The sequence below is a fragment of the Trichosurus vulpecula genome, chromosome 5, assembly GCF_011100635.1.
Source record: "Trichosurus vulpecula isolate mTriVul1 chromosome 5, mTriVul1.pri, whole genome shotgun sequence".
Taxonomy (NCBI): domain Eukaryota; kingdom Metazoa; phylum Chordata; class Mammalia; order Diprotodontia; family Phalangeridae; genus Trichosurus; species Trichosurus vulpecula.
Genome location: NC_050577.1, coordinates 193,304,325 through 193,322,236, shown reverse-complemented (window position 1 = coordinate 193,322,236; position 17,912 = coordinate 193,304,325). Strand labels below are relative to the sequence as shown.

Below are 17,912 nucleotides of genomic sequence, written 5' to 3'. Positions count from 1 at the left end.
GAGGCACTAGAATGATCCAGAGGGGTGGTAGTAGCCTCAGGTACAATTGGGGGGCATTGAATAAAAATAAGGGGGTGGTGAAAACATAAGAAGAGAAGAAAATTTTGAAAAACTGTTCGTTCATGTTTCATCTGTTATGTAACAGAGTTAAAGTTGTAGTGACTACATTATTTAACAAACAAACACACAAAGTTATAAGCAATTGGGGTCAAGTTTGCCTACAGGTCTTAACAAACAAGTGTTGGTAGGTGAATGTTTTGGGCATTGTTGAGAAGTCTGGCATATATCAGCAGGAATACATGTGTGTAATGACTTGTTTACAATACAATACTATATGGTTACATGACAGAATATTGAGTCATCAGAATTTAAATGCAGAAAAAACCCCACAAATTCACATTAAATTCAAGATGTGTCATTTAAAAAATATGTATTTTTTTTTGAAATGATGCACATTTCAAAAAAAAAAAAAACAAAACACCTGTTAAAGGTTTAAAGAAAGTACATTTCCAGGGGGGTGCTAAGTAAACTTTTTTTGGAGGGGGGAAGCCAGGGCAATTGGGGTTAAGTGACTTGCCCAAGGTCACACAACTAGTAAGTGTGTCAAGTGTCTGAGGTTGGATTTGAACTCAGGTCCTCCAGACTCCAGGGCCGGTGCTCTACTCACCGTGCCACCTAGCTGCCCCTAATTTTTTTTTTTTTGAAAAGAGAGCAATAGGCCAAATAAGTTTGGGTACCTCTACTCCAGAGTCATTGGTTTTTCTACTGCTTCTAACATCCAACAAACTCTGCTTGAGGACCTCAAGTGAGCAGAAATCCATTTTTGTTATTTGGTTGTTTCAGTTGTGTCCACCTTTTCATGACCCCATTTTGGGGTTGTCTTGGCAAAGATACTGGAGTGGTTTGCCATTTCCTTCTCCAACTCATTTTACAGATGAGGAAACTAAGGCAAACAGGGTTAAATGACTTGCTCAGGATCACACAGTTAGTGAGTATCTTAGGCCAGATTTGAACTCACCAAGGAGCTTCCCTGAGTCTAGCCACTGAGCTAGGAACCTGCTACCTACTTCTAATTGTTAGGAAATCTGTCTCTACGTCTCCTACCCCCTGTTCCTGCTGCTGCCCTCTGGGGCTCATCAGGACAAATTGAATCCTGATTCCACATGACATCCCTTTAAATACTTGGCCATTGTTTCTGGTCAGAAAGAATGAGGTCTTTTTTTTAAGGGGCAAAAACGGTGTTCTACAGCAAAAGGAGATTATTTGCCACCCAACCCCATCCCCTACCTCCAAAGATCCTTCAACCTCCCTTCCCCTATTTCCTTTTAAGCTACCTCTTTGTAACACTTCTCTTGAAGCCAACGGTACAGGATGGCACAACAACCCTCCTGTGGCCTCTCCTCTCTCTCTCTGTTGCTAAAAACAAGCCGGGACACTATGGAAACCTGTTCTCTTAAAACTGGTTTTTTTTGACACTGTGCTCACTCCTCTATTTCACTTTCTTTTGATAGTGGGTGGTACGCCCTAAACCAAAACAAAAGACAAAGCAGTTAAGCCCCAGCACTGTGTCTTGTTTGGAATGCAACCAAACAGGCTGTGTGAACAGACTCCTTCCTGCTCCAACTAGGTTCAGTGGAAAGTTCAAGTCAAAGCTCATCTTGTCCTAGGATGAAGGGGAAGAGAACCTCTGCCCACCAATATTGTTCCCCCCTCCTTTAAATGTCTTCTTTGGTGGGTGGGAAGGCTTGAGCTCTATGATAGCATCGTTTGAGAATTAAAGAAGTTTATTTTGTTTCTTCTAAACGAAGCCACCTATTCAAAACACTCAGCAGAAAATAGAACACTCCATGTTTTACTTGGAAGCCTGGAAATCGAGTTTGATGGCCCTCGACCAACATTTAACTCTGCCTTTCACCTTCTGTTTGTGTGAGGCAATGCATTACACGAGGCTTTTTCAAACTATTTTGAAGAGCTTAAATGTAAGAGGGAATGAATTAAAATAACGGTAAAGCTTGGCTCCAGAAAACAGTTGAGAAAATGCACCTTCTTCCCTAATCCACAGAGACGGGTGTGGTTTTGATGTACTGCTTTCCACTCCATCCCTAAGATCTTATTTTAGAATCTTTGTTACAAGGGGTGATGTGTTTGGTGATGAAATAGCAATAAAAATAAGATTTAAAAAATGGAAAGCTCTGAGGCGGAATTGGGGGAGAGGAGGTACACAGACATCTATGTGGGAAAAATCTGGGTTTTTATTTGTTCAAATGTCCCCACGTAGTTAAGTGTCAGAATGGATAGAGGTCTGAGTTCAATTTAAGCCTTAGACACTTACTAACAGTGTGACCCTGGGCAAGTCACTTAACCTCTATCTCCCTGTTTTGGAGATATTAATAATAGTACCTATCTCCCAGGACTGTTATGATGATCAAAGGAGATGATATTTGTACAAGTGCTCAGCACAGGGCCTGGCACATAGTACATGTTTAATCACTACTTGTTTCTTTCCTTCCTTCCTTTCTTTCCATGTACATTTAAATTTAAAATCCCGACCATGCAATACAAGCAACTTGGAAAACAAACCCCAGGATTCACATCTGAATCTGAAGTCTACATTCTTGGGTTCTCTGATTTACTACCACTCAATGGCTTGGAAAACAAGTCTCACCTGGGTCTCAGGTTCTCTTATTTGAAAAAAATGAGAACAACAAAGCCTATCCGGTTCCCTCCCTCTTTGGTTTTGGTCAGTATGAGTGAATCAAAGGAACAGAATTCTTTGATTAAAAGGGGCAGCAGAGTCACGAGGAGATGTTCATTAAGGAAGGATTTTTTCAGCCTTTGAGGCCCAAGCTGCCTTTCTATAACCAACTTAATACTTCTGACTCAAAGTACCCCCTACTCAAGCTTAATTGAAAAAATAATCCTTCTGTTCCCAAGGCCTACCTTTAGCTAAGCTCCATGATTCCATAGTAGTGAAAGGAAATAGTTTATATTACTTGCTAATAATCATTGCTCGCTGGAGATTTTAGCTCTCTTAATTCCTTCCCCAAGAGATCACTTCTTCACAGTCTTTCTCCCCTTCTGGCCTTACCTGTGTAGAAAGTGGAATTGTTTTCTTCCTGCTCAAAGATACTCTTCGTCTGAGAGTCAAATCTGAGCCATAGACCAATGGCAAGGACCGCAATTCCTGCGAGCTATAAGAAAGAAGACACACCCATATTAATAGCTGTTACTGATAATAACCCTCCTGCACCCCAAACTGTTATATTTGCAAAGTACTTTATGCTTGGTTAGTGTTCCCTTCCACATGCCAAGGAAGATTATCAGCTGGCAAATTTTACACACAGGACAGCATCTACTATGCTTAACCACTCAAATGAAGATAAACATGGTGATCCTAACTCCCCATTGCATGAAGGAACAAATATCAAAGAATTAGTTTTGTCCCTCCTTGTCTCTCCCCTGTTTACCTTACCTCCCAACAGTAATCACCAAACCCATGAGCCCTAAATGAAATATTTTTTTCCAGCTAGGGACCCAGTAAATATTAACCAATGAGATGATGTTTGCTCAGCTGGAAGAAATCATCTTATTTTAAAGATGGAGAAATTGAGCCACGGGAAAATGGGAGATGGCTAGCTTGCTCAGTGTATGGAAGCCTGACTTTCTTAGGTCAACAGGACAAAGACTAAACCAGATTTTCTAGTGCTATGTGCTCCATGTTACCTCTATCCTGCTCCATCCTGGGTGCTGGTACATTAGAAATCTTTACTTAAAATCTCAACAGCTAGGTGGCTCAGTGGATAGAGTGCAGAGCCTAGAGTCAAGAAGACTCATCTTCTTAAATTCAAATCCAGCCTCAGACACTTAACAGCTGTGTGACCCTGGGCAAGTCACTTAATCCTGTCTGCCTCAGTTCTTTATCTATAAAATGAAATGGAGAAGGAAATGGCAAACCACTCAGTATCTTTGTCAAGAAAACCCCAAATGGGGTCACAAAGAGTCAGACACAACTGAAGTAAGGCACTTTCAAGTCACAGCCTCTTAGACCCTCTGTTTTCCTAGTCTATAAAATGAGAATATTTGCACTACCTACCTCACAAGGTTGGTGTGAGAAAAGAATTTTATGAAAGTCTTACAAAGTCATCTTTGCTAAGGATGTCTTTGCTTTAAATCTAATGTGTCTAACAACAAGGGAAAAGATGCCCCTTTTCAGTATCCGTATGTCGCTCTCAAGTTAGGTGTATCTTCTCTGTAGGGGAAGTTCCAAGTTGACTTAGTTTGATTTGGTACTTTTATGTAAGCATTTCCCCAGGCATAGAGAAGAGCAGATATGTATTTCTGGATTTTAGTTTGCTCGCCTCAGTTTTTCTACCTTTAGCAAAACAATAAAGCACCACTATCTGCCTATGGTTAATCAATCAACCAACAAGTCTTTATTAAGTACCCACTCTGTGCCAGGCATTGTGCCAGGATCTGGGCTTTCGAGTTCAAAAAATGAAATATTCTCAACTTGCAAGGAGCTTACATTCCAAAAAGATTGACTGCAAACACACATAAATACATAGAAATGCAAAGTAATTTAATACAAGGTAGTTTTTGGTTTTTTTTGGAGGAGGGCACTGGCAATGTTGGGGCAGGGAAATCAGAAAAGGTTTCACGTAAAAGATGGTGCCTGGGACTCTATGAGGCCGTGGTAAAGAAGAAGGGAAATATGGGAATACTCAAGCTTTGCTTTATTGCACTTTGTAGATAGTGCAGGTTTTAAAAAAAAATCATACAAATCGAAGGTTTGTGCAATCCTGTGTCAAGCAAGTCTATCAGTGCCATTTTTCCAACAACATATGTTCCAATCATGTCTCTGCGTCCCATTTTGGTAATTCTTGTAATATTTCAAAGTTTTTCATCGTTACATCTGCCATAGTGATCTGTGACTTTTGATATTACTGCTGAAATTGTTTTCGGGCACCATGAAATGCACCCATCAGTCAGCAAACAATCCATAAACACTGTGCATATTCTGTTTTGCCTACTGGCAGCTCCCCCATTTCCCCCACCTCCCAGGTCTCCCTATTCTCTGAGACACAACCATGTTGAAATTAGGCCAATTAATAACCCTGCAAGGCCTCTAAGTGTCCAAGTGAAAGAGAAAGCCAACCGATGAGGCAAACTTCATTGTTTTATTTTAAGAAATTGCCACAGCCATCCCAGCCTTCAAACAACCACCGCCCTGATCAGTTGGCAGCTATCAACACTGAAGCAAGATCCTCCACCAGCCAAAAGATCTTGATTTGCTGAAGGTGCAGATGATGGTTAGCATTTTTTAGCAATAAAATTTTTAAAATTAAGATAGGTACGCTGATTATTTTTTAGACATGATACTATGGCACACTTAATAGACTTCGGTATACTATTCTATACCACATTACACTATAGTATACTATAAACAACTTTTTTATGAACTGGGAAACAAAAAAATTTGTGTGACTCACTTTAATTTGACATTTATTTTATTGCAGTGGTCTGGAACTGAACCAGTTAGGTGGCATAGTGGATAAGACACCAGCCAAGGAGTCAGGAAGACCTAAGTTAAAATACGACCTCAGATATTTCCTAGCAGTGTGATCCTGAACAACTCACTTAACCCTGTTTGCCTCAGTTTTCTCTTTTGTAAAATGAGCTGGAGAAGGAAATGGCCAACCACACTAGTATCCCTGTCAAGAAAATCCCAAATGGGGTCATGACTGAAATGTCTCAATGGAGAAAACAGAGACTGTTTTTTATTTTCTTTGTTATCAGTCAATAAATATTTATTAAGAACCTACTGTGTGCCAGGCACTGTGCCAAGTACAAGGAATACAAACATAAACAAAAAGACAGTCCCTACCCTCAGGAAGATTACATTCTAACGGGGAAGATGACAGGTAAAAAGGAAGCTGAAAAGGACAGAATCCAGAGGAATGCAGCCTGGTGGGAAATGAAAACATGGCCGGCCCCAGTGCCCTCATTAAATGGAAGTTCTAGGAGGAACCCTCCAATCAAAGCCCAGGGGCCCAATTTCCCAGGGCTGAGTTCCAGGGGTAAAGGATGAAGAGGTTTCTAAGCCATGATGGAGAAGTCCAGAGCAATGTAGCCTTATGGGGGAAAAAAAAAACTTAGCAAAGTGCCTGGCACCTAGTAGGTACTTAATGCCTGTTGACTATGTGAGTACAGAGAAAGTATTGGCTGAGAGACGTTATGAAGGAAAAAGTGGCAAGATTTGGCCACTGATGAGATATGGGAGGATTCCCTCATATGGAGGGAAAATGATGGGTAAAGGATTATGGATCTGGGCAACTGGAAGGAGAGAAGTGCCTTTGCCTGAAATAGGGCAATGCAAAAGAAGGGACACACAATGTCAACACTAAAACATTTGTTTGTGTTTCAAAGAAACATTTAAAAAATATTTTATCCCCCTCGATTACACGTTAAAACTATTTTTAATGTTTGTTTTTAAAGTTTTGAGTTCCAAATTCTCTCTCTCCCTCCCTCGCCTTCCCTCTCCCTGAGAGGGTAAGAAATCTGAAACAAGTTATACATGTGTAATCATGTAAAATATTTCCACATTAGTCATTTGGTACAAGAAGACTCAAACAAAAAAAAGGATAGAAAAAAAGAGTGAAAAATAGTATGCTTCAGTCTATATTAATTTAGACAATATGAGTTCTTTCTCTAGAGGCAGAGAGCATCAAACAAACATTTTTAACGAACACTTTATGCCAAATACTGGGCTAGGAGACGGAAGAAACATGAACTCGAGATAAGAAAAAGTCTACGCTTTCATAGAATTACAGTTTACCATATATATGGCTAAGAGAGAATACTGCATACACACATGGTAAAGAATTACAACACAAAGTGAGATATGCCTTTCAAGGAGACGAGAGAAGGAGCAGTAGATGGGAAGTGATTTGGAAAGAGGAGGCATTTTGAACTCTTTCAGTCCTGACAAAACCCAGGAACCCCTCTCCCACATTATTTAAGTTCTCCATGGTGAATCACAACGGTAAGGTCCCTCAGGACTGACCTTTGAACAGTGACTGGCCAATCCCCCCCATGGGTCAGCAGATTAAATGGTTCATTGTTCAATATTAGTGTAAGTCTATTGACCTTTGTGACCACATCTGATGGTTGGACAGTTTTGGAAGAAAAAAAATAAGACTTGAAGGAGAAGATGATTTGAGTTCAGACAAATAGGCTAAATTTTTAGTTTAATTACAAACAGCCATGCAAAGAGACATTGGTCCACGGGCCGATTTATAAAAAAAAAAAAAATAAGGCATCACTTCTTTTAAGAAGGTAAAAATGTATTCTTCTCTTATCTTCCCTCCACCCTCTTACCTTGATAACACTATGTAGGGAAAACATAAGATTACAGATGGAGGTTTGGAAGGAATTCCCTCATGCAACGTCCTCATTTCATAGGTGAGGAATTTGAGGTTGTACATTGCCTAGGATTACATAGCAGCAAGATTTGAACTCAGGTCTTCCTAACTCCAAGTCTGGTATTCTGTTTACTCTGCCACATCAGTCTCAGGACCTGATCATCTAGGGATCTGGCTAGTAAAACTGTGTGAAGATTCTTAGATGCCTTGATGGACCCCTGAATTGGATTTCAAGGAAACTCTTTTTAGTGTTTCTGCCATAGGGGAGCTCACCTGGGCTTCTGAAGCAGTCGACTCACCTCTTTAAATAAAGCAGTTCCTTTTCAGTATTAATTAAGCATTAAGGACAGCAGAAAAACAGAAGGAGAAAGAACAAATCCACATTGACCTCCAAGGAGGGTGGGAAAAGTAACAAACAAGTCTCTCCAGTTTCTTCCTTTCAGCCTCCTGGCTACCTTCCTTACTTGAAAGGGTTACCATCTAAAGCAAATAGGATACAGCCCTACGCACAGTTATGGACCCTGGCAGAGGGCTCTGGTTTTTGGACAGACTTCATCCCACAAATATTTTTCCTTAGTCAGTAGAGCTCTTGTGATGGAACACAGCTGATAGCCAGGAGCAGTGGTGGCCTGGAAGAAGACCCTCCTAGGGCCGTGGGCCAGTCTGATTTCCTTTCTTGCTTTGAACCTCTTACTACAGGGGTAGCCCTGGCTTGGGTCATCTCCAGTCATTTTACTTATTAGCAGGTTGTTGAGTGTAGTTATCCACTTATTCCTTGGTATGCCAAGAAAAACCCTCTATCAAAAAACACCATGAAAAGCAGACAGGTAATCCAAACAAACAGATGAAGACTTTATGTTCTCATCTCAAAGCATAAAGATGATGCGGGAAGAACCGTGGACTTGGAAGGAGCAAGGAGGTGGTCAGGTTCCAGTCCCAGCTTGGCAGCTTTGTGAATTTAGATAAATCGCTATGTCCTGACTCTCAGTTTTGTTCTCTATGAGGGACTTGGGATAAGATCTCTTCAACTGCTGTAATTTTGAGTGCAGAATATGAAGCTTCTCATGGGCAGCAAACTGGGGTGACCTATCCAAAGTCAGGGACAAGGCTAAGATTCAAACCAACATCCTCAGACTCCAAGTCCAGAGAGTCTTTTCTACTGAACCGCACTGGGCTCTGAGAAATGCCGAGAAGCTGCAAATTGCACCATAGGCCAAGCCACATTCAGAGCCTAGGAGCGGCCCATTTCCTTGTATGCTATTCCCAGAACTAATGGGGCAATTGCCTGTTTGTAAAGACAAAGTGCACAGTTACAATTGGCTCTGGAGAGGCACAAAAGAATCATAATGTAAGTAATTAAAAGGAAGCTGAAAAGAAAGGGAAGTGAGGCAGGGCTGGGAGCTCTGAGTCACAAAATTCATAGCCACTGATGGATGGATGACCTTTGCTTCCTTTTCTGATTGAATTAGGGATCTATCTAGCCAAAGGGGAAGATGCCATGGACATCATTTTAAATCTGTTGAAGAAATTGCCTTCCAGGACGCACACATGCGTGTGTGTGTGTGTGTGTGTGTGTGCGCGCGCGCGTGTGTATCCAAGAGGGCTAATGGAAGGTGATAGCAAGTGGTACTAAAAGTAACAATTATAACATGGCCCTAGTGGATCACGATATACTTACAAGAAACTGTAAGTATACGAAAGAATTCAACATTTATTAAGTGCTTACTGTATACATGACAAGAGGCAGCATGAAACTGAGGACTAGCTCTGTGACGGGAAGCCTTGCCTTTGACATATACTCATTGTGTAACCCCGGGGCAAGTTGTTGTAGTTGTTTATTCTTTGTTTTCAAAGAGGACCAATGACATCACTGAGGGTGACATCTCGTGAATTGGATTTAAGGGAGGCAGAATTGCACAAAGCCATTGGCTCACTCTGTCTTCCACAGTCATTGAAGTCCAGGGGCAAACAAAAGTCAAGGTGACTGGAGGTGGTATGGGAGGCAACGGATGGCCTCAGCATCTTCAATGTCTGACCACGCTCGAAGAGCTCCGGTGTCTGCTTCAGCCACCTTTATGGCTGTTGGAACAAACTGTTCTCATCTGCCCATCCCATCAGAGAAAGTCTTCGTAAGGTTGGGGTCTGAGCCCTGTTAGTTACCCTCAGCCTGGTTTAGCCATCTGCTAAGAGGTTGTTGGAGCCACAGGTGGGAGTTAGATGAGAGGTGGACACCAAAGGTGCATGAGCGGCCCTGAAAAGGGCTCAGCAAAGCCCTTACCACAGAGGTGATGGTCCTTCCAGAACACCCCCTAGGGAAGTTTAATACGAAATTTCAAAGCAAGTGGCAATCTGCATTAAGATAATGAATTTCCTCACTGAGGTGTTTCCTAATAGATCCAGTCAAAAAAAAAAAAGGTATACACACAAGGCATTGCGCTGGGTGCTGGTGATACAAAGACGAAGAATGCCAGACTGTCCTTAATGGGTTCACATTTTACTTGGGGTAGTAGAGAACCTATTCCAATAAGCATGATACAGGACAGAATGTCATAGAGGTAAAGGAAAGATCACTTTGAGCAGCCCCTTGCTGCTTCACAGGGAATAAGTGAAGGAGACTGCTGGATGAGAAAGGGAGCCAGAGGTCCAGAAGGCAGAAGTGGCCAGCAAACAGGTGGAGGGGTCTGGTCAGCATCCTGGATGCTGCAGCAGAAGGAACAGTCAGATAACCTGGGCTCAGGTCCTTAGCTCTGACGATTATTAGCTATGTAACTCTGACCTAGTCAATGTCCCATTCAAGCCAACTGAGCATTTATTAAAGTGCCTATTATGTGTAAAGAGCCTACTAGGTGGTGGAGATAGAAAGACAAGACAAAAGTTAAAATAAACAAACGGCAACAAAAAAACCCGGGGAGAAAGATACCTGTAAATAGAGAAGTAAAAGCAAGGTAGTTTGAGCAAGGAGAGTCTAAAAGGAGGAAGAGTAGAGACGGCTCTAAGACAGGGGTGGGGAGCACGTGGCCCTCTAGATCCTTGGGTGTGGCCTTTTGACTGAACCCAAACTTCAAGCGAAGTGAATGCCATGCGCAGGGGACAGCTTGTGAGAAGAGGTGGAATGTACTTAACTGGTAGTTTGGATCAGCCAAGTCCTTTTCCCTGGGTCTCAGTTTTTTCATCTGTAGTCCAACCCATTATAGTTAGATTATAACAGAGGTCCTTTTTGACTTTAGATAGATACGAGAAATGCCATATTTAAACTCTGAAAGGGTCAGACTGGTACCTTCTGTCTCAAGCTGCCATTTTATTTAGAGCCCAGGAAAGAATCTGAACTCCCTCAAAGAGGATTTTTGTCCTTAAATGAAGGACTCAAGACAAATAGAAAAAGAGACTTCAGAAAACAAACCAATGGAACTTTGGGGGTTAAGAAATTGCCTGGATGTTCTTCAATGACGATGAAATGAAACTCGGCTATGAAAATGGCAGCACGCAGTGGCCATGCACCTTAATGGCTCATGTTTCAAGTTTTTAGAGGGCTATTTACACAGATTAGCTCATTCCATCTTCACAATGATCCTATGAGGTAGGTACAATAGATGCTACTACTCTCATTTACTGAGGGAGGAAATGAAACTCAAAGGTCACATGACTTGGCCATGGCCACACAGCTGATAAAGATGGGGGACAGAATTCAAAGTGGGTTCCAAATCCAGAATTTAACACCCCATCCTTCCTCTCATGCCTGTTCCATTATTGTCTACCACGGTAGCATTGCCATCTATCTGACCGAGAATGCCTTCTTAGACTCCTAAAAGAAGAAGGTTGCTTTTGTTCTAAGGTCATATTTGTATCATGTGACAAGGGGGAATTCGAGCCTATACTCAATTCAGGATAGAACTAGTTTACTCTACTTCATTTTATTTTCTAGGCATAGCAGAATGGAAATATTTTGTCTTTGCTGAGAAAAGCACTGAGTAGAAAGCAGCAATAGGCTTGTTTATTCAGCCTCCAGGGAAAAAAAGCAGAAGGGAGGGAGCGTCTCATGTTGTTCTGGGTGACTGCACCCTATTTTCACCATTTACTTTACGTTCTTTGTCTGTGGAATAAAGGGCTCCGTGCATCCCACCCTCTCCTGCTTCTTCTAGCTGGACCTCGGTCCTGTCTTTCATCCCTTCTTTCTACTGAATCTCCAAAACTTCCCTATTATCCTCAAGGTACCACTGCCCTTCTGGTCATCCAGGTTCCCGACCTTGCTATCCCTCCTAATTCCTTATTATTCTTCACCCAATTTATCTGATCACTTGCTAAGTTCTGATGATTGTGCTCCATAGTACTGCCTCTCTACTCACACGGCTCCCACCCTAGCTCAGGCCCTTGTCACTCTCTTGCTTGTACCACTGCAGTAGCTTTCTAATTGGCATCTGGGTGATACAGTACATAGAGCCCTGGACCTGGAGTCAGGAAGATCTGAGTTCAAATCCGGCCTCAGACACTTACTAGCTCTGTGACCCTGGGCCAGTCACTTAATTTCTGTCTGCTTCAGTTTTCTTCTCTGTAAAGTGGTAATAGTACTAGCACCTAAGTATCAAGGTGGTCACGAGGAATAAAATGCGATTTTTAAAAGCAAATGGTAAAGCTTAAAGGGCTATATATAGCAGCTACGTGGTGCAGTGGATAAAACACTGGGCCTAGAGTCGGGAAGACTCCTTTGTGAGTTCAAATCTGGTTCAAGACACTTACCAGCTGTGTGACCCTGGGAAAGTCACTTAAACCTGTTTGCCTCAGTTTCCTCATCTGTAAAATGAGCTAGAAAATGGCAAACCACTCCAGTATCTTTGCCAAGGAAAGCCCAAATGAAGTCTCAAAGAATGGGATGTGACTGAAAACAATTGAACAAAGTGCTACACAATGCTTGTTGGTACCAATAATTATAATCATTGGTCTCTTTGCCTCAAGTTGGTTCCTCCACCAAACTGCTTAAGTCATTTTCCTAAAATGCAGGTCTGAACACGTCAATCCCCTCCTCAAACTCTACTGGCTCTCTATTACCCTTACACTCATAGAAAGTCTCTGGTTAGCATTTAAAGGCTCTTACAATCTGAATCCGCCCCACCTTTCCGAGCCTTGTTATCTATTACTTCCCTTTGTGTACTCCGTGGTTTAGTCAAACTAACCTTAATTATGTCTCAAGTAAGAGGCCCCTACTTCTGTCTCTGTGCCTAGGCACCGACCATCTCCTATGGCTGGGATATGTTCCCTCCTTAGCTTGGCCTCTCAGACTGCCTAGTTTACCTCAAAATACAGCTCAAGTGCCATGAAGCCTTTCCTGCTGCCTGTCTCCCCAGATGCTAATTTGGAGATTCAATAGAAAGAAGCGATGAAAGACAGGACCAAGGCCCAGCTAGAAGAAGCAGGAGAAGGTAGGATGCACAGGGCCCCTTATTCCACAGACACAAACTTAAAGATGGTGAAAATAGAGTGCAGTCACTCAGAACCACATGAGAAGCTCTCTCCCTTCTGCTTTTTGCCTCCCCACATCTTCCCCCCACCCCAATTATCTTTCATTAATTTTGTATATAGGGCACCTAGATGGCAGAAGTGCATAGAGTGCTGAGCCAGGAGTCAGGAAGACTCATCTTCCTGAGTTCAAATCTGGCCTCAGACACTTACTAGCTGTATAGGTCTGGGCAAGCAAGTCACTTAACCCTCTTTCCCTCAGTTTCCTCAACCGTAAAATGATCTGGAGAAGGAAATGGCAAACCACTCCAGTATCTTTGCCAAAAAAAAAAAACCTCAGATGGGGTCAGGCAGAGTTGCACACAGCTGAAAAAAAAAGACTGAAACAAAAAAACTTATTTTGATTGTGCTCATATGGAAACATGATATATCTTCCCTAAATCTTGAAAGGAGATAGGGATTCTAGGGGTAAGAAGGAAGGCGGCTTATTTTCAGGCTTGGGAAATAAGCCCATTCTAATGCATGAAGACAGGAGTCGGCATGCCTGTGTCTGTAAACAGAAAGTAAGTTAGTTAGGCTTAATTTTAGAGGGGAAGATGGAGAGCTCTATCCATCCATAAAGGTAGAAGGGAGCCAGTCTGTGAATGGCTATGAAAGGCCATAGTAGTTTGTATTTCAGCCCAGAGCTACTTGAGCCAGAGAATGTTATGGTTGGACCTGGGTTTTAGAAAGATTATTTGGACAGTTGTGTGGAGACATAAAGTAGGGCAGTAGGGCTGGTAGAAAGAGCACTAACTTAGAGTTATGGGCCAAGTTCAAAACCCATTTGTTGGGGAGCCCTGAGCAAGTCACCCTTTGGGCTTCAGCTTCCTTCTTTGCAAAATGACAGGGCTAGACCAGATGACTTTCAGAAGACCCTTTCAACTCTAGATCTATGACCCTGTGGAGAGGAAGGGTGATCAACCAGCAGCCTATGTAACAGTCCATGCAAGAGGTGATAAGGCTCTGAACTGGGGTGGCTGCCATGTAGATGGATAAGAAATTTAAAAAGAGGCTTAAATTTTATTTTATTTTTTGGAGTTTTGATTAAAGGGGCCAACCCTTGATTAACTTCTTAAAGAGGCCTATTCACTGAATGGGCATTACCTCACTCAAAGTGAGAACCTGAAAAGACCTCAGCCCAAAAGGGCCAGGGTCTCCCAATGCACGCTGGGCCATCTCCAGTCATCCTGGTGAATATCTGGCCACTGGACCCAGATGGCTCTGGAGGAGAAAGTGAGGCTGGTGACCCTGCACAGTCCTCCCTCACTCAAATCAAAGTAAAGTCCAAGTCATGTCATCATTTCCCTGATGTCATGGTCCTCTTCAAGAACAAAGGACAAACAGGATGTTCTTCTACTAGCTAGCTATGTGATTTTTCTCTCTCTTTGTGCTTCCTTTCTCACCCCAAAGTGACAGGAATAATAGACAGCCAAAAGATTACTTGAATGTGGAATGGGCACTTGGCTCTGTGTTGGCTCTAATGTCTGAGCTCACGGCACCAAGAAACTCAAGTGTCTCGGGCTCTGGGCAAGGCAGGTTCAAGATGGCAAGAAGCCTTATGTCTGGGTGCTAGATTATTTTAGAAGGCAGAAGTGTTTTTTGCTTTCCTTGGGTGGTTTGGTGAAACAGGGTCTTTTGTAGATGAGGAGATAAACTTAGAAAGCTAAAAAGACTTGACTAAAATCACATAAGCCAGCAGAGCTGCAGAACCTAGGTCATAGAATCTCAAATGGACCTCTAGTTCAATCTAGACTTGAGGTATAAGTCCCTTCTTAGAAAGCAGTCATTCACCCACTGCTTATAGACCCTGGACCTCCTGACTTTTAGCCATGAAGGTTTCTACTCAACAAATTAAATAGGCCGACAGTAGCCAAGCCATATCAAGGTCACATTCAAGTGTCACCTTAGCTTTGGAAACCACAAAAGCTCCAAATTAAGCACCGGCCCATTTCTTGGTTATTTCTCTTGCCCCATCCTCTATAAGTATATATTAAGCTGAGCCAAGAACAACATTTATTAAAAAAAAAAAAAACAAGCCAAAACCATGGGGCAAATCTTTTAAATGTAATTTCCCCAATTACATAAAATATTATATTTAAAAGATTTGCCCTGTGGTTTTTTATGAATCAGATGTTTATAAGGATAAGACTAGAAATCAAAATGCAACAACAAAAGCAACCAGAGTTGAAATTAAAAACAAGTTTCCAATTCAAAATGAAGCTTAAATTTTTTTTTTAAGTATTAGAGAGATTTGGGTCATTTGGCAGCACAAAAGTTGCAAAACTGGTTTCTATTTAGAATGTAAGTATTTCTATTCCGTCAGCCAATTCAAAAGAAAATACTTGAAGCAGGTGTGGATTGAGGGGGCAAGAGAAGATTAGGAATCTAGGAGTAAATGAGGGGGAAAAATTACGCAAGTCAATAAGAAACAGGTTCGGCTATGTTACAGAACTACAATATGTCAGTTAGAAGAGATACCAGAAGCCATGTAGTCCAACCCACACCAAAAACCTGCCCTAGAACACAGGACCATCACACTAAGGCAATGTGTTCAGTGGTACTGTGGAGAAGGTGCTGGGACCTGGAATCCACAAGGCAAGTTCCTAGCCTTCCTCAGCATGCACTTAGTAGATGTGAGACCCTGGCAAAGGTACCAACAAGTTGTTGAAGAAGTTAAGGATCAAGTGTGATTTTATACACACACACACACACACACACACATATATATATATATATATATATACGCACACACATATATATATGTGTGTGTGTGTGTATGTGTATATGTGTGTGTATATATATATATATATATATATGTATCTATAACTTTGCAAATCTTAAAAGCATTACATAAATGTTACCTATTCTTATGTGGTTAATCCAGTTTTTTCCTCACCCTATAGTGAAGGGAAACCTCTTGAGGCGGCCCAGTGTACTTTAATTATTTAGTGAAGTTTTAATTATTAGGAATTTTTTCCTCCCATCAGATCTAGGTCTGCCTCTCTGAGACTTCTTCCCTTTCCATCTATTCCTTGTTTTGCTCTCTGGGCTCAAGCAGAACCAGACTAATCCCTCTTTGATTCTTGTGTGGCATGGACTCCAGGCCTGTCCATATCTTTAGGACATGCTCCACCTTATTGGATTTCTTCCTAAAATATGGTGTTTGGAACGTAACATACTTCAGATGTCATTTGATCTGGGCAATCTCTACTGGAACTGTGAACTGCCTAGTCCTGGACCCTGTGCCTCTTTTAATGAGGCTGAAGATTACATTAGGGGTGGCCTTTCCTGTTGAATCTATTCCATGGGATCTTACCTATCCTCTCTCTGAACCCTTTGAAATCTGTTCTCAAAGGCAAATCCAGTTGAAACTAACGATCTCCTTACAGCAAAATTTTCTAAGCCCTTCCTAAGGTCTCTTCCCTATCAATACCCTAGATTTCCTCTATTGAGTCAAGTGTTATTTTTCTTAATTTTTCAGGTTAATTTTAAAAAAATTTTAATGTGTGAATGTGTTAATTTTATGTGTTAATTTCAATGTTAATTTTAACAGACTGTTTCTACACCCAAGCCTCTGTAGTACACAAATTCACATCCATCCTTCAGTAGAGAAGCAATTTGTACCATTTTGTCCTGGGATCAGTCTAGAGTAGGGGTGAGGAATCTTTGGCCTGAAGGCTACATGAGGCCCTCTAGGTCCTCAAGTGTGGCCCTTTGACTGAATCCAAATTTTACAGAACAAATCCCCTTAATAAAAGGATTTGTTCTATAAAACTTGGACTCAGTCAAAAGCTGCACCTAAGGACCTAGAAGGCCACATGTGGCGTCCAGGCCCAAGAGCCTGGAATGTGGTGTACTGAATACAGATACAGAAAGCAGTCTACATAGGTGCTTACTTTGAGTTTATCAGCTGCCTCAGAGTTAGGGCAAAAGACTGCTTCTTAAAAAATAGGAAGTGGAGTCAGAATTGGCATGTTTTTGCAGAAAGCTTTCTCCTATATCCTGCCTAAACCCTAGTGAAGGCATTATTTCTTTTGCTAATCTGACCTTAAAGAATGGGGATGGGGATACAAGGTGGGGGGAAGGGGAGGAAGGAGAAAGATGCTGCAACAGTGTTGGGTAAAGTGCTTTGAGAAGATGGGACAAGATAGCAGTGATACACTTAGAGGCTGAGTAGATTTTCCTCTTCCTTGATAGAAGACAGTTAAAATCCTGGGAAATTGGGGCAGCTAAGTGGAGAAGAGCACTGGCCCTGGAGTCAGGAGGACCTCAGTTCAAATCTGACCTCAGACACTTGACACACTTACTAGCTGTGTGACCTTGGGCAAGTCACTTAACCCCAATTGCCCTGCCTTCCCCGCCTCCAAAAAAAAAAATCCTGGGAAATTCAGGACACCAGTTTCCAAGGCTGGGGGTGGGTGGGAAGGAAGTGGGAAAAGTGAGTAACAGGACAAACTTCCCAGTTACCCCAGAACCATGGATTCAGTCCCTCGAAGAGGGAAGAATCTAACCTAATCAGACCCAGCAACAATACAGGCAAATTCCCACTAGCCATGTGGCCCTCTAAAAAAGATGCATAGCCTTTGAACATTTGCAAGGCACTTTTACAGCAGTTAACTAACTCACTAGGATCTCACAACTCTGGGGTAGGCATTATTCACCCCCATTTTATGAGTGAGGAAACTAAGGCACAGACATGTAAAATGACCTGTCCCAAGTCATGACAGTAATAAGTGTCTGAAAGCAGGTTTGAAACTCATGTCTTCCTGACTCGTAGGGAAGCCCTCCATCTGCTTATATTGACACTGCCCCTTAGTCCTCATTTGTCCTCAGTAAAATGAGGGGTGTCATTCCTTGAGGCTCAATGAAGAAAGTTCATACAAAGCACTTCAAAATCCCTATGTAATTCAAGAAATATTTATGAAGTACCCACTATGTGCAGGGCATTTGGAACCATGGAAGTTGCTGGACTGGGATTCATCTCCAGAAGCTGACACT

General features: G+C 42.0%; 1 protein-coding gene across 1 annotated transcript in view; it reads right to left on the bottom strand.

Annotated features, from left to right (window-relative positions):
- The window catches only part of CD9 (CD9 molecule), a 54,582-nt gene that overhangs the window by 15,807 nt on the left and 20,863 nt on the right, over window positions 1–17,912 (bottom strand). The window contains exon 2 of the mRNA XM_036759999.1: window positions 3,089–3,191. Within this exon, the coding sequence (XP_036615894.1) occupies window positions 3,089–3,191 (103 nt within the window). The remainder of the gene's footprint in view (window positions 1–3,088; window positions 3,192–17,912) is intronic.